This window comes from Plectrocnemia conspersa, unplaced genomic scaffold, assembly GCF_051122295.1.
Source record: "Plectrocnemia conspersa isolate PC_06_02 unplaced genomic scaffold, ASM5112229v1 ptg000008l, whole genome shotgun sequence".
NCBI classification, from domain to species: domain Eukaryota; kingdom Metazoa; phylum Arthropoda; class Insecta; order Trichoptera; family Polycentropodidae; genus Plectrocnemia; species Plectrocnemia conspersa.
Window position 1 is genome coordinate 18,466,937 of NW_028277172.1, and position 22,992 is coordinate 18,489,928.

A 22,992-nucleotide genomic window follows, 5' to 3' on the forward strand; every position below is an offset into this window, starting at 1 on the left:
ATAAGTCAGAGGTGGTCAATATATTTTGTATGTATATTAAATAGGTAGGGCGTCAATGAGAATAAAAATTTGTCACAACATACAAAATTAATAAATTATTGTTGCTTAATCGAATATTTAAAATTTAAATAAAACAACACACATTGTTTAAACAAGTTTACTCAGAACATGTGCATACATATGTATACACAATTGAAGATTGAAAACGTAAGAAAAAAATGTAAAATTTGGCATTCTTTTTGTCTGACAAGTTCTAAAAACTATCACTGAATTTATGAACTAACCAATTGATAAGTAATTATGGTAAATTCTCAAGCTCTCCTAGAAAATTATTTTCAAGTTGTCGTATGTCTTACTGGTCAGTGGACTGAAACTGAATGATTGTGTCACCACATTTTCTCGCCATTATTATTTTAAGCTAAGTTAAGTGTTGCTCTCGCCGCCACTACTTCAGACAGTGTTGCCAGTGTGACACCTAGTTAGTGGCTAACCGAATAAATCGGTCCCCAAAGTAGTTTGCATATTTTTTAATGTCATTCTTGAAACCTCAATAGTTACAACCTTGTTCGTTTTTAATAAACCACCACAATACATAAGTAATAAATAATACACAACACAATAGATAAGTGATCTATTGGATTATAATTAATAATAATCATTAATTCTGATCTATCACACAAAAAATTAAAAATTACGGTTCCACATGGGATTCGAAACAAGAACCTTCAACTTATAAGCAATGCCTCTCACCACGGCTCCAAGATTTTTTACATTTTAAATAAAATAAATAATTCCATTTTTAATTTATATTATTCATTTGGATATGATCATACATTAATTATTGACTATCACAATTTATTAATTTTATTATAACATTGCTCCACTATACATGTACACTCCGTTTTGATTATTCTTTTAAAACAACAATTCATTAAAACAATATGCTATAATATAATCGATAATAAATAAATACCAAATTAATAATAAAAGCATTTTGATGAACTACTACAGTAAAAATGACATGGTTATTTGCTTTTAATAAAATCATACATAATTTTGATTTCGTGCAATTCAATTCAATGAAAATGGTCAATTTATTGTATTAAAACGTTTCTTTTGAATAAGAAATTCATGTCCATTAGACTAACCCAAAAATACACACTATACACAACGGCAAAGTTGGCAATATTCATATATCTTGCATATAACCATAATTTCAATACATTGAGCAATATACAAATCAGTCTTATATTATCGGTGTTATATATATACATATGTAACATTATTATATGTGAAAAAAGTATAACCTAGTTAATACAATATAAAAAAGTGAAACAGTAATTATCTACTAATAAATTATATATTATTCAGAATTAATAAAATTGTTAATAATAAAATCAATCATACACACAACCATAACCTAATATATAATAAACATAAACAATAAACATATTATGTGTAATAAAAGCAATCGCATGATTGAATGGTTACTTTTAAGATTCGCCATTGTGATCTTTTATATGGTTGATAAGATTTATTAACGGTCTATTATGGTGAACTGGTGAAATTTTATCTTCTCCAAAAATGTTGACTTTCAACGGCGAAACTGTGATTTTAGGAGAAGTGAAAGATTCGCTTACGTTTGTTAAATTATTAATATCAACATCAGGCAAATTCTTTGGAGGTGTGTTATTCATAAGAGATTTGTTATCAATGGTAGTCGGATTCTTTTGTGGGGTAATATTATTATCGACACCCAATGGATTCTTTGGAGGTGTGCCGTTGTTTTGTATAGGTTTATTTTCAACGGTTGCAGGAAACTTTGAAGGAGATTTGTTTTCATCACTTGCAAGATTCGTTATGCCTGTTATTATATTAGTTATATCGGCTACCGGTTGATTTGCTTTGATTTCTGGCGTAGGTGGAACTGCAGTTTTATCTGTATTTGTCGTAGGTTTACCGATATCCTTTCCAGCATCTTGCAATGGTTGGCTCTCATCACCATTGCCTGTTCTTGTATTTCTATCAGAGTTAACACCTGAAAAGGCACAATCATAAGACATGTATGTATATATACAACTTTTGTAACAACTTAACTTAAGTAATGATACACACAATGCTGTACTTACTCTTAGATGGACTATGATTTATAATTTCACTCAAGAGGAAATTTTCATTGACTTTTTCAGGAACTGTCGCCTTATACACGTTACCGTTTAACAGCAATTCTTCCTTTGAAGACGCCGGCGAATATAGAACTTTGTGATGGGTTGTGTTCGGAAGCACGCTAGATGTGTTTGGTTGATTTACTTCATGGTTCGGTGCAGGAAGAACATGTACATTTTCTTCAGTGTCTGTATAATGTATTTCAGCGGTGTGTTCAATAAGATGTTCCTCGTTATGTTCAGGTCCATTTTGATTAACTTGCAGTTGGTTCGGTTTTTCAAGCTCGTCTTCATCCGACGAAGTCTTTGAAGTGTCACTGACTTGTGAAATATTCTTGAGCTGAAAGCATTTAATAGTTTAGTATGCATTATAAAATGTTTTATTTGTAACATTATCATATAAGTATTACAGAAAAGTCTGTATCACTATCACTATTGTGTAGTATTTCAGTATCGGATAATAGAGCATTCAACACGTTAGATCTATCTGGATTTTCAATGGAATGATCACGACGCCGTTTCTTGGCATGCTCAAGCTATAAATAACGAAATGAGAATTTGTAGATACATATATAAGTATAGTATTTATTTATTATAAAATAGTTTACTGACAGCAATGGTATTCTTCCTACGGACACGAACAACATTCATTGCATCGTTCACATTCTTATATTTGACACCATGGAAAATTAACACTTGGTGTAATTTATCAACGCCCCAAAGGAATAGCATCTTTATTTTTTCCGGAATGAATCGAGCAATCATCCAGGATTGCTTGTTGGTCTTCGAACGCATGTTTCTTAATCCTTGATATTTAATCACTCTTAGAGAGCGTCTGGTACTTTGTAGGAAGCGAACCTTGAATAAATAAATAATTTTTTTATTAAAATTGTATTGGAGTGGGGATAAATGTAAGCAGATATAATTTTTAATATGACCTATAGTTAACTAAATATGTTAAGTCTAAAAAATATTGTGACAGAGTGCCGTCAAAGTTTGAACAAACGTCGTGTTAAATTTTTGTCTTCCTGATTTCATCTTCTTGAAAATGCCTTTCTTAACTACTACAAAATTAAGTGGACGATACTCAAATTTTAGCAGCATTTGTTGATGACTAAAATAAGGTTTATTGTGAATTGCATTGTCTAATCGAAATTTTTCAGACTAGATGTTGGTGCAAGCTTTTGCTCACACTGCAATTAGATTACATGAACGAAAGACGATAAGAATGTCTACCAGTGCCATATTATTCATATTTTATTTATGCGATATGTTCCTGTACATCACACTACCTCCAGGGACGTAATTTAGGGAAGGGCCAGAAATTCTCTAGTTTGTCTGCAATTCGATATTACACTATGTTTTAAAAATATGATAACTATCCTTCTGATATAAGAGCATTGGTCAAAGTATATTCAAACTGAATGTTGGTCAATAAGAGGGCGTAAAAACAATTATCATTTCTCAGAAGTCAAAAATCCACGTCAAAAGCAATAAAATGGTGTTGGCGCCGTCGCAGTGGGAACGCTCGGTAACGAGAGACGACTAATTACTCTGAGGTTATGGGTTCGAGCCCCGGCAGTGGTACTCGAATTTTTATTTAAAATAAGTGCGCTATTATTAGACTTACTCAGTTTGTACAGATTTACCCTGTTGTAACGCATTGAGCTTACGCCTGTCAAGTTACAATGTAAAAATTTATAAAAATATACATATATTTACGTATACATAAATATATAAAAAAAATAATCTTAAACATTCATATCTGTGTAAATTAATCATCTTTGACAGGAATTTTCACTGTGCGCAATTTTCGTTTGGGCAATAATCTCCGAACCATATTTTGGTATACATAATAAGACTTACACTGTTGCGAGGTACCACAGCTAGCGGGCATGCGGGTACTGGACGCTCAATTTAGTATGATTTTTTCAGTTTAAATGTTCAAATTTGATATACAAACTATGTAAGATACAATTCTATATGCAAACTATGTGAGATGAAATTTGATATGCAAACCATGCAAGTACAAATATGAAAGGGTATTTCCAGACCACATATTTCTGTAAAATCTTTATTACATGGAATCAAAGTGTTTATATAGTAATAAATTTCAAAATTCATACTCTTTTTATAAAGTTAATATCCATGATGGACGTGAATAAGTTGACAATTTGAGATGGAGGAAATATATTATATATACTGTAAATAAATAATTATCTCGATATGTCTAACAACTTTGTTTCGGTGTGCGAAAAATTACTGATTAGTTTTTGAACAGTTGTCACTATGGATGATATATTTTATAACTTACTGTGTATCATCCAAAATATTGTTTAATAAAATAAATATAAACTATACAAAAAATGTGTTTTGCACAAACTGATCAACCTTGATATCTTTGACTTGTTAATTTATTCACACCACCATTGATAAATGGGATCAAAAACCAATTGCATACTCTTAGATATAAAATAAATGAGTTTAAACTTACAATTTTCGATGGTTTTACCGGTGCTTTCCCAAAAATAAATGCAACGATTGACATTCCTTCACGAAATAGTCTCATGGATATTAGCAGAGGTATAAATAGTATCCATGGCAAAGGTCTTACTAGTTCAGCGGTCACAATTTGATTATCACATTTTTGATCTATTAATAATAGTGGAGAATATGATAACTAATAAATTATGTATATCAAAATTATAACGTACTTTTATCAGGCAAAGCCCATTGTGCTGTTTTTTCAGCTGTCCAGAAGACTCTGTCTATGATTTTTAAAAATGCTTGACCTATTGCATTACTTGCGATTGATTCGAATACTTCAGATATGGCTATTTTCGTTAAGGCGAGCGTATCATACTAAAATTCAGAACACATATAAATAGAATAAAAAATATTTGGAAAATAATAAAGAATAACTTACCGCCAGCAATACAAGATAATTATCTTGTTCTTGTTCCTGCTGTGAAGTAGTCATGATCGAAACATAAAAATCTGTAATAATAAATATATTAAAATAATATTTATATTATTATGAGAATTTTGTTATCTCGTCCAATTCTTTGAAATATGACGAATGAGGGCAAACGTCTAGCCCTTCGTCTAGCCAAGTAAACTTTGTAATTTGTACTCCGTTGGTATTATCACCAGGCTAATAAATCATACGTTGAGTATGTGTTCAATTAATTTATTTACGTATTAAGTCTTAATATGTGTCAAAGAGCAAAAAATCGGGTTTACTTAATTTAAAAATCGCCACATATTTTTTTGTAAAACATGTAAATTTTCTTTGGGATTTTTTGTTGAAAGAGTGTGCTTATTTTTTATTGAATATATAAATAAAAAAATATATTATCACACAAGCAATAAACTTTCAATGTTATCGTCAAAGTACGAACTTATTTTCGTATAGGTCAATCATTTTGATAGGCCATTGTTTGTTTTTTATAATTTTATTATGGCAGTGCAAGCCATATGCAGGCAATTATTTCCTATGTTCATAAATGGGCTTAAATTTAATACTGTATATAGGATTGCCAAAAGTACAACCTATCCAATAATTATTAGTAATTAAATATTTATAAATCAGTCATTGAAGAACATCCATACCGAGAAATTATTGACAGGTATCCAATTAAGAGGTAGAAAAGTTGTCAGCTTGATTTTAGATATTTGTAATAGGGAACAAAATGTAACATTTTAATAACATGATTATTTTAAAGAGATACTCTGGCAACCCTAAGATTATATATTTTTGGTTATATCGATATTTTAGTACGAGTTAATGAAATAAGGTTTCTCATACGTAGAGAATAAACGGACGTGTCCTATTTTCAGCGTTAGTATTTTTAGCAATCCAATCAATATGTGATGACTTTGTTTTAATCCTGGATGTCACTCGCGACATCCCAGGTAGGAAGTTGTGCCCCAGTCAACACACCGTATCGAAGGTAAGGGTCGTTGCTGCTAATGGGCCGAAAATCCTAAACATTATGGTTGGCTGCCTAAAATCTTACACCCGATATCTATCGATTTTTTAATACTATTACATCAAGCCCTCTTTTTGAGACTCAATGTGCAGGTTATTTCCTAATTATTTTATTTAATTTTTACTAAGTATAAGATTTTGATTTGTATGACAATGTTTCTAACTTTTAAATCAGACTTATTAACCAATATTTATTTTGAATGATCTTGTATTTAAAATATATATAATATTATAGCAATATTAAAAGACTTTTTTCTCGTGAAATATTGCTTTTACATCAACGCCTTTTATCCACCGCTCCTTTGAAAATTTTCGCCGCGTGAACGATTTTTTTTTATTATGAATTCACACATTTTATGAATCAATCCTAACAAAAGAGTATCTAAGATTTTTGAATGATTTCAAAGAAATCGGGTTTTTGAAATAATATAAAATTACTTTAAATTAAGAATTTGTAAAAACATGTTTATATTTATTTGTTGCAATATATTATTGTAAAAATATTATTCTACCCGATAATGTTCCGTAAAATTTGTAGTGCTTCCTTGTAGTTAGCTACTTATCTATTAAATCTCCATACACGCCATAAACCGATTATGTATTTAAAACCCCAGTTCGATTATGTTACAGAATTAAAATATTAATATAATAATTAAGTACAAAAGAATTTTTAATTGTCGCGATAATTGTGCATAAAATACGATTAAGAAGCGAACTATGAACTCTTAATCAAGTTGGTTGCGTTTTGGATCTTTGAACCTCATTTCTGGTATTGGTATGAGGTTACATTATCTACATCGGCTTTCTCACATAAAGTTCGATGAACTTAAATGCCTAGGAGAATATCGTTATGCAACGAATATAAATTTCAGTTACTTTAAAAAATAACAAACTATGTAAACCAACGATATGGTAAAAATGGGATCAAATATTAAAAAAAAACTTCAGATGAGAACTACAGACATCAACAAGTGTGTATTTTACAACAATAGTTTTTAATAGAAAATTGCAACAATTAGTCAATTTTTTATACATTATTCCATCTGAAATTTAATTATCTTAAGTTATTCTATATTTTAGTTACCTGAACGATTGATTGTAGTCGTCAAACCCCAATCTGCTGCACACTTTTGATGACTTCGAAGTGCAAGAAATACTGATTAGTTGTCTATAATTGAAACGAGATAAAAAAAATTATTCGTATGGAGAAAACGCGACCAATTGCTAGAACGCGAGATAGTCGACTGATCGCATTATTTTCTACCGACGAGTAACGACAATAATTTGCGGTGATAGCCAACAATTTAAAGCTTGAGACTACAAACACTACTTCAATAAAATTGAGTACATTTATATAAAAGTTTTTTTAAGAAACCAATATTTATACTAAATTAAAATTTTAATTGCTTAAAGTACAAACAGAGTCTCTTACGAACTCTTTATATTACAAAAAACATAATAAACTCGATTTCGTACCATTCAATCGATGCAGTGATAAGCTTCATTTTAAGGTCTTCGAACTACCATAGAACTTAAAAAAGCGCTCGTAGTTTTCAGGTCAGAATTTATATTAAACTGTCACATTATATCGGTTAGAATAAAAGTGTCAATAAATAACAAGCTAACGTGCTCTCCACTGCCGCTCTGTCGTTATTCCTGCTTCGTTCGTTGCTTTAAATACCTTCGCGTCCTACATACAATTAAATAGATTCGTTGAGAGCTATTCATGGAGTGTTCAATGTTCTAACAAACGCTCGCTCGCACCAAACCTGTCTTAATAGTTTTGGTAAGAGCGATTTATTTTATTAGATATTTCTAAAAAAAAAATTAATGCTTTTTTATATAAATGTTATAGCATATTTTTAATTCGCATGATCGTCCTATATATTTTTTTTTAATTCTGACCATTTAATTTATTGCAAAAAAGTTCGATTTCGTTCCGAAAACGAAAAACATAAAAATAATCTTTGTGTTTAAGCAACTAAAATAGTCACTAAAAATATTTTTTTTAAATGTATGTTTATATGTTTGTCCATGATTATATCGTGAACTAGATTCATCATAGAAACCTTTTGAATGCTAAGCAACGATATATCGTGAATGATAATTATTGAAAAAATATGAAAAAAGTTACATAATATTTCAAGGTGTACCGCAGGGGTCCAAGTTAGGACCATTGTTGTCTATAATATATATTAATGATATTACTGAGATGATTATTTATTGCATATATGATAATGTTAAAGACTAGTGATAACTTAAAGAATGAATTAAGTATAATAGAAAGATGGTTAAAAAGTAAAGTGCTTAAACTAAAAGTATGTTCATTAAATATAAAGATATCTTAGATAGTAATATATAACTCTATTATAGAGATAGTTGGTAATATAAAATATTTAGGAGTAATTGTAAATAAAAAAAATAATTTAAAGGAACATTGTAATTACATAATCAAAAATTAGTAGAAAAATATGTATATTATCTAGTATGAGAAATACAATAAAAATAATAACACGGTAAATTGGGAACGCGCTATTTGGATGCCCATTATTTTATATGTGAGCGAGCCAAAGGGAGGACATCTCATCACACGCGCCTATTGCAAAAAATTGTATGAGTATTTTCTAGTCCCCCAACTACACGCACCCAAATAGCACGTCCCCAATTTACTGTGTTATTAAGGGGTCTACTGTAAGTTAGTATAAATAAAAAAAATCTTCATTTATGGTGCAGCAATATTATATATGTTTAATAAATTAAAAAACAATGTACCAAAAATTACAAAATAGAGCAATGAGAGTAGTTTAAAAAAAAAGATTTAAGTATGATTGAAAGATTAGAATGGCTGGATATTTAATAAATATTAAATATTAATGTATCAGCATTTACATATATAAGTTAGAAAATAATATATTATCAGAGTATTTTAATAAGAAATAAAGATATACATAGATTTAATACTAGAAATAGATAATTTAAAGATAGATTAGTACAAGAAAAAGAGTAAAGTCAGGGTAATATTGTACGGAGATGTGAATTTGTATAATAATATTCATAGGACAATCCGCAAAACTAAAAATGTAGTGGGTTTTCTCAATGGAATATAAAAACTCTTTTGTGCATTTAGAAATAAATTATAATATTAGTCATTTTTTAAATTTGGTTCATGTATATATTATATTTTATATGTATGTTTTGATTACATTTGTTTAGTGTATAAACAATTATCTATATTAGCTAAATAAGTTATTAAAATAATAAATAATTAATCTATAGATGCCACTAATTTTCAGTCTGGTGTCTCACTACTTACTTAGCGTTTATCCAGTTGTAACGCATTGGAATAACGTCCGTCATGTTGCAAGGGAAAATTGACAATAAATATAGTTATAGATTACAAAAATCCATTTATATATATAAGCTTGTGATTAAATTAAAACGCAAATTAGTGCCTTAGGTCATGTATTAATTATCTGATTCAAACAACTAAGTACAACCTTACGACTATTATAAACACGTATATAAGTACGTTCAAATATTTAAAAATGTAACGCGTGTACATGGTGTTGATTGTTAATAACATTTTTGATCGATAAACGTATAAATAGTTCATTATATATAATAAAAATGGCAATCGTATTACGATTGTGCTCTATAACAAGTGAAAATTATTCCGATAATGTATAACATCATTATCATGTTGCGAATAATTCATATTTTCTGACATTTTATATAGTATAATATAAATTTTGCAAATTTATAACATGTAATGACAAAAATAACATAAATTCAATACAAGTTACTTAATTTGGCTTACGGTTAAGTTTATAAATATAAATTAAACTAACAGCAAGCCAACGTGTGATATAATATTAGATTTATAATGATGTGCTAAAAATGGAATTGTATATGTATTAAAATTATCATATTAATATTTAAGATTAATACAGCAAAGCCCCAATTATCAATGAAAGGAAAAACATTATTTTTTATTAACACTATCATTTCCTTTTCTCAACACATACTCAAGGTAGCCTAAAAATAAAATATGTTTTAAATTCAGATATCTCACAAAAACAGAAACACCAAATAAAATTATATCCAGATCAATTTTGAGGATTGATTTTAACATCATAAAAGTTATGTAATACATCTCGTGAGTTTTAATAATCATTAATGCATATTTTCTTAGGTTCTCGTCAACACATATAATTGGGGGTTTTCTGATTATATTTGTCGCCTAAATAAATATTAAATATAATATTGTATAACTTTAAAACATTCATGGGACGATTTATGCACTATTAAAAATGTAAGTTTTAAAATAGTATATATAATAATAATTGTATATATAAACTAAAAATATGATCGTCTTTGATGCGGTCTTTAAAATATTGTAAAAAGTTGTTGCGTGAAAAGCTTGCAATTTTATTTTACATTAAAATCTGTTTGATTAAAGTTCTAGAACTGTTCGGACATAATAGCTTACGAATATTACTTATATTAATATTACGAATGCTTATCCAACCTAAGAACGCAGTCCAAAGTATAGTGAAAACAACTAATTTATTTGTACTTCCTATTGCCTCAACTAAATCTAAAAGTATAATATAAATTCAATTTTTAAGTTCTCAAACAATCGTAGAATCATTTAAAATATGCTATATTCTACTAGTCACGATATAAAATCGCAAACTTTCCATACAACCGATAAACAACTTGACTCACAATCATTTCTAATACACGCACAAATGCTTTGGTTTACAGTTGTAAATATTGCTTATAATTTGACTAGATAACGACACTTAACATTTATAATACTTTTCAAAATAAACAACATTCAGTTGGTATTTAATTTTCTATAATGGCATCGAAAATCAAATATGGCATATGTTAAAAAATTTGAGACTTAAATAAAATGAACACTTACAATCATATATCTTAAAATATCGACTAAAATAACGTTTAAGTAATTTGATCTAGTACATTCAATAAGTCTATTAAGATAGTCGAAGATACTTTCAACGAGATTCACTAAAGATCGTAGATCTTCTCATCATTCAAACGGGAATGTTGGCGTTCAATACTTTAAGGTCCCGCCTCGTAATAGCATCATTAAAACTAATTACATTTAAAACTCGAGGTAACTTTAAAAAAAACATTTTTTTGAGATTCTGTGAGCAATTTAAACCAAATAAAACTTGACTTTGACTACATTAAATGACTAGACAGATATTAAAATTTTGTGCTCAAGATTTGAGAATTTTGTTGAGATATTCTTTCACTCGTTTAAGCCCACACCTGTAAAAAATTGATACATAAGACGTTTTATTTTGAGAACTTGTTAGAAAATTTGTATTTGCATACCCTGAGCGTATAATCCCAGCTTCCAGTCGAAAGTGCAGTTCCGTCAGGAGACACTTGAAGACACGAAACTCTATTTTCATGTCCGTACAACAAACAAACCCTAGCACATTTCAACGTATCCCAAACGTTGACTGTGTAATCGTTATAACCGGCGAACAACAAGCGTCCTAATACATTTAAAAACAATTTATAAGACTAAAGATGTTAATAGACGACTAAAGTTATTTAGACTTTCGATACTCACCGCTTACAGAGAAATCAACAGAGTTGACCCCAAATATAATGCTTTCTTTACTATACATTGCAACTTCTTTATCAGCTCTCAAATCAAACAATCGACACTAGAAAAATGCATACATAGTAATATTTTATAAATGCTGAAAAACTGTGTTTTTATTGGATTTAAATTTACATATAACAATATTTACAATAACAATAATGGGTTAGCAATTAATTATAATGCGTACACCAACTGCGAGTACCTGGATGAAAACCAATCAATATTATTTGACAGATGGTTAAAAAGTCGAATAACTGTGTTTATTGGTGAGTTAGGTGACATAAAAATGAAAAAATATTTTTTTTACACAGTTGAGTTTTGTTCTGTAATTATGTCAATGTATGCTTGATCAACTTGTGTGAAAAAAAAACATTTATATAAATGTATTATTATATACACCGTTCATACAAAGCGATACGATTTACAGAGTAGAAAATTAAGCATAGAATGTTTCATTTTAAAGTGCGCGCATCGGAAAGCGACGGCTTAGAACAATTAAATATGTAATATAATATGTAAAATTACATTTTTTTTAATACTAATATTAACCAATGTTCAATAATTATTTGTATAAAAATAAACTATTTTTTTTCATATCTTAAATCATTGAATTTTTTATATATACCTAACAATATGAATAATAATAATAACCGTCTTTTATAAATAAATTTTATAAAAAAATAAAATCGTATGTAAGCATTATGGTCTGAGGTTGCATGGCAGCAATAGGAGTAGGAATCGTGTCATGTGTGAGGTTCGAATTATACTACCTAAAAAATAATGTTGATGTCCTTTTAAATAATTCATTTGACTATCTGATTCTTTAAAATAAAATTGTATCTAGCAAACAACCGAAGCACACTAAATTACCGGAAGAAATATCACAACCGAATTCTTGTATATAAAAAATAATAAACATACCGTGCTATCATCAGATCCTGTGGCAACAGCATCTCCGCTTGGATGGAATTTTACGCTATTCACATCAGACTGATGACCCTCAAACGATTGCACTACTTGACCAGTGCGCATGTCCCATATCAAAACCATCTTATCGCAACTCTACAATTAAAAACAAATATAAGCATCTTAGAGTCATTGCCTTAGTAATTTGATTGAGTATAAATTGTACTCCGGATACGAATGTGTTTCCAGACTCGGAAGGCGCAAGATCCAGAGCCATCACATCTGCACTGTGTGCGTGAAAGCTTTGCAGCAGCTGACCGGATTCAACGTCCCATAACGCGCAAGTAGAATCTCCGCTTCCAGTTAATATTTGTTGATCGGAATTGGGAAACGTGCAACAGGACATGTAGCTAGTGTGCGTGCCGACTGTGCGTTTTTTGGTCGTTACATCTTCTTCCAATGAGAGCGGATAAACAGTAACTTTATTGTCAAGTCCACTATAAAAAAATACATAATTAATTAACCCTTTGGTAGCCAAAATCTTTTTATCAGCTTTTGCTACTTAGTGAGAAGCGCCTGATCTGACATTATCATTGAAGAAAGACTAAGATACATTTTTAATGAGCAGTAAATAATATTTTTCTGAAAATATATAATTTAAATAGGATACTTGTGATTTATCTCATGTCAAACAGGTGGATGTATCCTCTTACTATTATGAATACAAATTTAAAATTATTATAGCTACTTACCCACAAGCCACCAAATTTCCCGAAGGCGCATAAGCACAAGCCATAACCCAAGTAGTAGGCATTGTAACCGCATGCTCTTTATTTGTAGTGAAAGCGTCCCATATAATCATTTTACCGTCCTATTACAACATAAAAATAAGCCCACCGTTAATTTAAAATTATATTATAATCAATATTTAAAATAATACCTGCGATGAAGAAACAATGTGCCTTTTATCCGGCGACCAATCCGAGCAGAGAACTTTTGCCTGATGACCTTTCAGCACCCGCCTCGGCTTTATGTTCATATAGTTGATCACCTCGAGCCGTTCAGCGACAGTTGCCACTTCAAATACATATTAAAATATTAATTAAAGACATAATTATTATTGAAGATTCTTTTTTACAGAACTATAATCAAATCTATTTCGTATTTTAATCGTTTGAACTCCTATGTCAGGGTGGGCTCGACATTTTTTTCAAGCTTATTTTTTTGTACAAAATCCTATTTATAAAAACGTCTAATAAATTCTGTAAAGCATTGATCAACAGTGCATATTTTTACGTACTAGGAGAGTTGCAGAATGCACCTCTATAAAAGGGACAATGAGAATCAATGAAGTTCCTTTGTAAACATATTGCAGTTGCAAATTTATTTCTAATTGCGTGACATTGGACAATGAAATTTCTTTGTAAAATAGGAGCATTTAATATTGCGATTTTTTCGGTGCTTTTGTATGTTGCAGCTGTGCTTCGTAATTTGTTATTTAAAGTGTATTATGTAATGCAAATGCATTTAAAAATCTGGCTTTTGTAAGTTATCGATTTACGTCAGCAGGCTTTAAGTATGCCATTCTCGTTGTAGTTTTTGAATGTATATTTTTTAATTTTTCTGGTGTACTATGGATGCTATAGCTATAGAAACATGAACAGCTTATAAATAAATTAAAGCCTTAGAAATTATTGCAAGATGTCACATGCATCAGCATAATTTGAATATCTGTATTTAATAATAAATTATTTATCATAATTTGATTTTATTCTATTTGGTAATTTCGGTAACATTCAGTTTTCTCAGTCAACACTGTAGTTAATGGTGGTTTTTAAGTACTTTTGAGTTTTAATATATATTTTGTAAAATAAACAAAACATATATCCTTCAAAATCAGATTTAAAAGATTATTTGATGCCGATATTTTGTAAATATTTTCTTCATTTTTTTCAACTTATTTTTAATATCTATGCAAGCGAAATGTTATAAAGTTATGAATATTTAACTACAAAAATCGTGATAATTTAGTAATAGTATGTTATATACGTAGTACTAAAAAACGCATTGCTTGACCTTTTTAAAAAAAAAAAATATATTTCATAATATATCAATCCTGTCGCGTTTCAAGAAAAAAATCTGCGATTCAACTGTTTTAATTAATTTTACAAAAAAAAATTACTTACATGTCACATCATTGAGCTTTAACCGTTCGTCTTCTAATTTCAGTTTGAGAGCTTCGGCTTCTTTCAGCAACGATTCTACAGTGTCCGTGGGATTGCTCACGATTACCGCCGTATCGGCTGCCATCTCGATTTATTACTAAAATTAAAATTTATATGTACAACTTAAACTTAAAGGTATCTATCTCTGCTTGTGATGTATGCATTGTTTTTGCATAATATAAAAAATACAAAGTTCTCACTTCGTGAATACTTACATTTTAGGCGTTTCGATTGCAATTGTTATCTAGTTTTGTTTAATTTCGCTCACCAAAATACAATCAATACTAGCGTTCGACCGAATGTCATTTCTAGCCGTCCTACACAATTTTGGCTATGAAACGAATGTTTTCGACCATGAATTTACAATAAATATTTATAATTGAAAATACTAAAAATACAAGGAAGATAAACCTTTATTTAAACAAATAAAATAATTATTGAAAGATAAACAACAAAAAAATATGTGCTACAGTGCTATAATGTAAAAACTATTTAAGAAAATATTAAATCATATAAAGCTTAAAAAAATACAAAAAAAAAGTAAATAAAAACCATTTCATATTTTTTTCATTGTGATATGGAGAATTGTAATTGTTTTCGTAGAATAATTTTTAACAATTTTAACGCGTTGAACGGTGGTTAAGCGATCAATTTCGTAAATATATTGTTACAAACTAACATTTGTCACTTTGAACACGCGTGATTATTGGCAGCTATCTGATTTACAGTGCTGCCAACAAAGAAAACTCTAATTGGATCAACCAGTACCTGTACGCACATCTGGATCTCTTTCAGAAATTCTACAAAACGAATTCAACAGAATAATATGATGTAATTGATTTACTAAATGCTAATAGAGAACTCATTTTAAACGAAGAATTGATCCAAATAGAAACAGTCTAAGTATTTGACGAAGAGCCAGAACCAAACGCTTGCCGACAGTTAATCGCAAAGGATTTGCCCATAGCACCTTTTCATTCTGAACAAGGAATAAATATTCTACTTCAAATGTGCGCAACGAAAAATGCCGAGCTAAAATTTCGCGAATCATTAATACAGCTATTATCTGCTACAAAGAACTACAAAAATAAAGACAAAACAACGAATTTAAAGTTATTCCACAACGGCAATGACAGGTCTGGTGGCACTATTATATTAAGCGATTCTTCACGTTGTTCTTCAGGCTCCGATTAGAAGCGTGCAACATACTTTTGTTTTGTCTTTACAACATAATGGTAGATTTATTATTAAAAGAAATAAAAAGTGCAAATGCATTTCCTAGTTATTTTTTTAGTGTTTTCCTATTTTTCAATATAGTTGAAATGGAACTTATATGACATTTCGCTTTACGGCCAATTGTATTATTTATGTGTATATTTAGATGTATGGATGTTTATAAAAATAGAGTTTTTACTTTAACAGCTTAACGACCGAAAAATAATGAGAATATAATTTTTGACTGGCAACATTAGTTTATAAAGCGGGCCAGCTTGAAAGTGTCAGTTGACGGCGATAAAAATGGCGAGTCTAAATCGCCTCAGTCAGCTTTCGGTTCACATAGAAGTAGTCCAAAACGAGGAATCTAGCATGTCTCCGAACGCGTTGCTAACGGAGGCGACGCGTATGATTCGGGCGCATTCTCTCGTCCCGGGTGCAGTTTTTCGCACGCGCGACTTTAGCAAATTGTCAGAGAGACCGCACGTTAGAGCTATACACGTAGGCGAAGCTCCCGGGGTGCGCGATTTAAGCGAAGCGACTTTAAAATTTCACGTGTATCGCCTCAACTCCGACGAAGCCGGGAGGGAAGGTTTCGACGACGGCGAGGGCGAAAGTCCGGCGGCCACGCGATGGGCGCTCCCGTCTGAAGACTTCTACGGATTATGGGAAAGTCTCGTTTACGATACCGGTATTAAGGAAGATGTGCTCGGATTCGTAGAGTCGGCTATGCTGTTTGCAGACCGTGGAGTCGATCCCAATATTATAACTCTCAACAGGTAAAATTTTCGAAAATCTCGATTATCAACTACATAGTAACAAGTTATATTTTCAGAGTCGTGTTGTTACACGGTCCTCCCGGCACTGGAAAGACGAGTCTTTGCAGAGCGTTAGCACAAAAGCTCGCCATCCGCTTCAACCAAAGGTACGAAACGGCCGAATTAATAGAGATTAACAGTCACAGTCTTTTCTCTAAATGGTTTTCCGAAAGCGGTAAATTAGTGCTGAAACTCTTCGACCGAATCGTAGAACTGATCGAAGATTCGTCGTCGTTAATTTGCGTTCTCATAGATGAAATCGAATCACTGACTCATGCGAGGCAAGCCGCTTTCGCCGGTACTGAACCGTCGGATTCGATCAGAGTGGTAAATGCCGTTTTGACTCAGTTAGACAGGATTCGCAAGTATCCCAACGTTTTGATATTTACCACTTCCAACATGACTGGAGCGATAGATCCGGCGTTCACCGATCGAGCTGATATTAAACGGTTCGTCGGAATGCCGTCCAAGCAGGCCATTTATAATATCTATCTTTCGTGCATCACAGAATTAATGAGGACCAACATAATCGTACCGACTGAGAAATTGTTCGAGTACGAGCTGTTGAAGATGTGCGATTTCGAAAGCAACCCGGCCACGTACGGAAGCTTGGAATTGCTGCAGTTGGCCGAACTGAGCGAGGGCGTGAGCGGAAGGACTCTGAGAAAGATGCCGCTGTTAGCTCATGCCATATTTCTAATAGATAAACAAAGCGTAGATTTTAAATCGTTCCTTTGCGCGTTAAGAAAAATTATTATTAAACACTCGGTGGACAGCGACGCTTTCAAAGATGTCTTAAATCATAACACATAGACTTTATATTCATTATTTTAATTTTTGTAATCGATCTGTGATTGTTATATTAATAAATAAAAACATGTTTTAAAAAATTAGAAGAATTTATTATTGAATTAAAAAAATAAACATCACAGCAAAATCCTACTTTAATTATGTAAAAAAATCATTATTGATCGACAACCCACAAAATATTAACTCCTGATCGTCCCAAGTTGACTCTTCCTAACATTCCGTGATGTTTAACTGCCACAGTATGTAAGAATAGTAGAAGAGTATGTATGAGATTATTTCTTCCCTAAAATATTAATAAATATATTATCATCTTCATTTTTAATGTATCTTAAAAATAAGTATAAAAACCTTTGATATTTCACAAGTTTCTTCGCCGACAACAAGAAGGAAATGCGGGGGATTGATAGAAGTCTGATGGACAATCAACGAGTCTTGGTTTTTCATCGGTTTATCAGGAACTTTGCAGAAATGTTGAGACGTAAATGGAAGACCTTCAGGATTTTGAGTCACCGGCATAAGTTGAGTGTCCAAGTATGTTGCAAAGAAATGCATAACAATCTAAAATTATAAATATATTTTAATAAAAAAAGCAACTTAGCGCTTTTCTACTACAGAGATAAAATAATTCAATTTGTATGTTAAACAATACGTCATTAGTTTATTATCAAAAACAATTGGCCACTCTTAAAAAATGCATAATTTAAATTTGAAATTGTAATTGACAAAAAATTAATTAGGGTCAGAATAAATATCAAACAATTAGAATAAAAATATGGGATGCTCATGTGAATTAAAATAGATATAACATTTATAAATATAAATGATCAATAAATTATTTATTTTAGAAATACCAAAACTTTTTGGTCAGAACTTGAACACCCCATGAATAATTCTGAACAAATCTATTTAATTGTATATACAAATAAATAAAAGCGGGAATGATGACCGAGCGGCGACAGCATGTAATTGTACATAGAAATCGATTTATCTTATTTTTGTAGCAAATTTATTATAAAAGAAATACTGTACAGCTGAATCAGTCGGAAGACTTTCGTCCCAGCTTTTTCCATGTAAATTTCCTCCACTGTTCCATTTGAAGTCACTCATACATCCACCAGAAGACAATTCTAAAAATGTTGATGATACAATATGACACTCTTTGTTCTTTCATATTGCATAGATTCAATTATCTTGTAATATACCTTTTATTCGTTGCACTATATATTCTTGATTAGGAGATATTTCCATAAACGGAACCAAAATGGATAAAGTAGGGATATGTTGTATTATCTGAGACGATGCGATCTTTTTCAGTCTGTCCAATCCAATGTGGCCTATTCGCACATCAGTCAAGCCACATTTTAGTAGAGCGTCGTCGGTCGCTTTGATCTCTTTCACTACTCTATCCAATATCGTAGTAGATATCCACTAAAACAAAATTATATTTGTATGATTAACACATTACACACTGGGCATTATTCCTATAAATGCAGCCATGCGACGAGGCTTATTTGTGAAAATTAAAACCTAAACTAAATTATTTTTAAACTATCATAACTTTTTAATTAGTAAACGTTTTAAAGTCAAATTAAAAATACAGTTTTTTATATTCAAATGGTAAAATAAGTAAATGTAAAAACTGAGGATCGCGTAGCAATAAAATAAAAAATAAATTTATGTTTAAAATTGCTAAATATACATATTTTGAAAATAAAAATGATACAGATTATGTTAAAATGACGATGAAATACTTTACGTATTTTTAAAACAACAAATATCAAACTTTGTTACCTCTACAATTAAATTATTAACACTTTACGGTAAATTTACACGGCGATATTCGCACGACTTCAACTTTGATACTATTGACAGTGAAAAACTGTCGATACATTGTTATATGTTTTGATCCCAGTTTCTTATCATATCAATAACAATGACATACTTCAGTGATTTCCATGTAAGTATTGGCAGCAAACTTTAGATTAGGGATTAATGAATACATTTAACACTAGATTTATGGGTGTAAGTCCATCAATTTGACGGGTGCTATTAAAAATAGGTATATAGTGACCAGATTTTAAAAAATAAGAAGTTTCCGAAAGTAAAAAACCTAGAAAAACACTGTCTGATACAAATCAAATCAGAACATAGATCAGAAACCTGTCAATTTCACGGATTTCATAAATTAGTGTTAAAGAATATAAGTAATAAAAAAGGGACTTGAATTTTATCTATACTCGATTTGCGTTAACGCAGTCAGTTCGAGAGCTATCCATTTTATTATTATTCATAATTGAGAAAGAGATGGCAAGTTTAGGTTTACAGTACTATTAGTTCGAAAATACACGATACGGATCAATCTTTGAAGATTCTTCAGAAGAAGATATCCCCGATGCGACATTGGATTGCTCGGAATATGGCCCTCCAGGAAGTTTAAACAATTTTGAAAGTGTGCCAGTTCATTGGTGGTGATTCGTTCCATACAAGATCAGAAGATACAAACTAATATTGGGAGAAAAATCACCGTAAATACGTAAATAACTGCTGTTCACTCGTGAAAATGGAGAGATGTTATAGAATTAAAAAAATGGTTAGCTTTTATACATTTGTGTAAATGGTATTCAATGTGTAATTTGTGCAGATTTTTTATTTTTTTTCTCATCACTCAAAAATGTTTTTTCTGATAAAAGCTGGTCATTAAAGGCCTATGCAATAGTCACTATGTTTACATTTATTCAAGGTAAAGAAACCATTGGAAAAAATTTCAAATGATTTGTCAAATGCAGAAAGCTATTGAAAATTAATTATATATTTATCTATAAGCTTTTGGCAAGGAATTAAATTTTATGAGACAAAAAAATTTTAAAATATAATTTTGTTGCATAAAAACAAAGTCAAAAAAGTAGTATGAGAAAAAACTTTTTAAAATATGAATCTATTGCTTTTTGTCACTATTTTCTCAGATATAAATGGCGTTATAAGTAATATAACTTGAATTTTCTATAGCTTGTCTTTAAAACACAGTAACAAAAATTACTGCAAATCTCTCTAAAAGGTATATATTATGTATAATTCGCACTAATTTAGAAGTTATAACCATTTTTGTAAAAAGTTTTCGACAGCAATATAAGAAACAGTTTAATATTCTATAATTTTATATTTTGATTTGAATATATTGTTAAAAATACTAATTATGATGATCTAATTCATAGTTTTTTTTTTGAGGGTTATAGGAATCTATTGATAGACAAAAATTATTGGATCTAAAAATAAAAATCTAGTTTTACCTGTCTAATGTTAGCGTTCCACTGAATCAAATGTTGTAAATCAACATGTAACTTGTGCCATACTTGAGGAGAATTTTGAAGAGATTTTGGCGAGCCTTCGTCGCTCATTCCCAACATGTGAGGAATCTCTGCAGTGTAGAAAAAATAATTTTCAGTCTTATAACACCTACATTTTACATCTCTCAAACAAACCTGTATTCAAAGGCGCTAGCTGATACTGAGTCCTCTTAAACATCGGCGATACATCTTTAGAGATCCTCGTCGACGGATGATTCCAAAAAACGCTCGAATCTTTAGGGCTGTTCTCTAAGCTATTATGAAGAGATGCGATCTTTTCCTTTTCATCAATGTTCCTGAGATATTCTTGCAATGATTGCTCATCGTTAATGGAATCATGTTGCCAATTGAATTCTAACTTCTGCGGTTGATATTGAGGCATCGACGGCGAACCTCTCATATAAACCCAAGAAGGCGACGGAACGGATTGATTCATGCTGTCGTTCAAAGACGAATTAGATAGCCAGCTTCTATTAGATAAATTGGCCATAACGGACGGAGACTTATCTTCGACGATTGACGATTTATCTTCTACGGTAGGTTTGTATTTGAACGAAGAATCTGAATTAAACACATATATAAATATGTCAATAAGCGTTTAATAATTATAATTTCTAAAATATATACCGTTATCTTTGAAGCCGAGAAGTTTCTTCTGGTGCGGCGTCACTAGAACCGGCGACATTGTTAACGAGTAATATATGTAGGAGATAAAGTGATACAGCGTATTCAATCCAAAAATGATAGTAAATAAATATTCTAGGTAGTGAAGAGATGTGGTGTAATACGGACATTTGTTTTTTCTGTGAATTATATCAAATATATATCAAAACCATAAATTATAAATTTTATTACATATAAATAGATTAATACGTACATATCGTAAGTCACTATGGCAAACAGTAGGGCGTTGATTGAGCCCCATTTTATAGATCTGTTCTTCTTTGCTATCACATAATTGACTTCCAACGTTTTAGACACTAACGGCGACTGCTTCCTGGAAGTCCTGTATAAAGAATACGATCTGATATCTGAGATAATTTTCAATGCTAATGATGCGAAGCATAAAACAATTTATCATGACTTAAATAACGTTTATTATTGTAATGCATTATTTAATTTTTTATTTTATATATGAAATGTAAAGTAGATCAGTGGATTACTAGGTAATTATGGCATTTTGTCGTAAACTTACATCTGTCGAAGCAGCGCGCGGGCCAAGCAAATCAAGTATTACCAGCGCGAAAAATACGATGGCGGTTATCTTGACGTTTGACTAATTTTTTATAATACATAATTTCTCAATACGATTTGCACATAAACAAAAACATAACTTCACACGATATGAGTTTTGCACGAATAAGGTGTTAAGAATATTAAAAAAAATCTCAATATATTTTTTTATTACATAATAATAATTTTAAAACATTTAAAAGTAATATAGAACAAAAAAAGTCAACATTAATAATCTCAAAAACTACAAGCATAGAAAAATACGCTTTTTTTTTATTATTTTACTATAATGCCTTAAAATTAGAAAGCGAACTCGGGTGCAAGATTGAGACGACAAACAATATATTTGTATATATATTTTATTTTGAAAGTACTCTGTATTTTTCTCATGTATCATATTTTAAGAAAAAATAGGTATATTTTTAGAAGTGTTTATAAAAAACAAGAAACTTTCTTAATAAATAACTTTTTTCTAAGAAATATTTATAAGTTTATACAGTTTTTTTCGGTAATTGTTTTTCACAGTCATTTCGTATTCAAGTTTTGAGGAATAGAGTTTGGTGGTTTTTAATGACTTCGCTGATTCGTTTAATTGTTATATAATAAGAATTAAAATTTGACTAAAGTTTATTGGTGAA

General features: G+C 30.4%; 4 protein-coding genes across 4 annotated transcripts; 1 reads left to right on the forward strand and 3 right to left on the reverse strand.

The window, feature by feature from the left end:
- Positions 1–791: 791 nt before the first annotated feature.
- Jabba (jabba) lies at positions 792–7,428 on the reverse strand. The gene is made up of 8 exons (XM_088189700.1): positions 7,241–7,428; positions 5,092–5,162; positions 4,880–5,027; positions 4,660–4,817; positions 2,778–3,023; positions 2,576–2,701; positions 2,130–2,505; positions 792–2,038 (listed from the first exon to the last, which is right to left on the reverse strand). Exons 2-8 carry the CDS (start codon positions 5,143–5,145, stop codon positions 1,494–1,496), a joined length of 1,653 nt encoding a protein of 550 aa, XP_088045826.1. The 5' UTR covers positions 5,146–5,162; positions 7,241–7,428; the 3' UTR covers positions 792–1,493.
- A 2,173-nt stretch (positions 7,429–9,601) lies between these two features.
- Positions 9,602–15,269, reverse strand: Gbeta5 (guanine nucleotide-binding protein subunit beta-5). The gene is made up of 9 exons (XM_088189603.1): positions 15,150–15,269; positions 14,896–15,031; positions 13,650–13,786; positions 13,462–13,580; positions 12,936–13,206; positions 12,725–12,865; positions 11,768–11,864; positions 11,524–11,690; positions 9,602–11,457 (listed from the first exon to the last, which is right to left on the reverse strand). The coding sequence occupies exons 2-9, from the start codon at positions 15,017–15,019 to the stop codon at positions 11,446–11,448; spliced, it is 1,068 nt and encodes a 355-aa protein (XP_088045729.1). The 5' UTR covers positions 15,020–15,031; positions 15,150–15,269; the 3' UTR covers positions 9,602–11,445.
- A 1,129-nt stretch (positions 15,270–16,398) lies between these two features.
- Positions 16,399–17,857, forward strand: pch2 (pachytene checkpoint 2 protein). The gene is made up of 2 exons (XM_088189918.1): positions 16,399–16,928; positions 16,985–17,857. The coding sequence occupies exons 1-2, from the start codon at positions 16,453–16,455 to the stop codon at positions 17,778–17,780; spliced, it is 1,272 nt and encodes a 423-aa protein (XP_088046044.1). The 5' UTR covers positions 16,399–16,452; the 3' UTR covers positions 17,781–17,857.
- On the reverse strand, positions 17,848–22,356 carry LOC148233260 (transmembrane protein 209). The gene is made up of 9 exons (XM_088189917.1): positions 22,317–22,356; positions 21,999–22,127; positions 21,749–21,924; positions 21,257–21,682; positions 21,065–21,192; positions 18,980–19,205; positions 18,807–18,904; positions 18,126–18,335; positions 17,848–18,060 (listed from the first exon to the last, which is right to left on the reverse strand). Coding segments are annotated over exons 1-9 (1,524 nt in total). The 5' UTR covers positions 22,319–22,356; the 3' UTR covers positions 17,848–17,931.
- Positions 22,357–22,992: the final 636 nt, after the last annotated feature.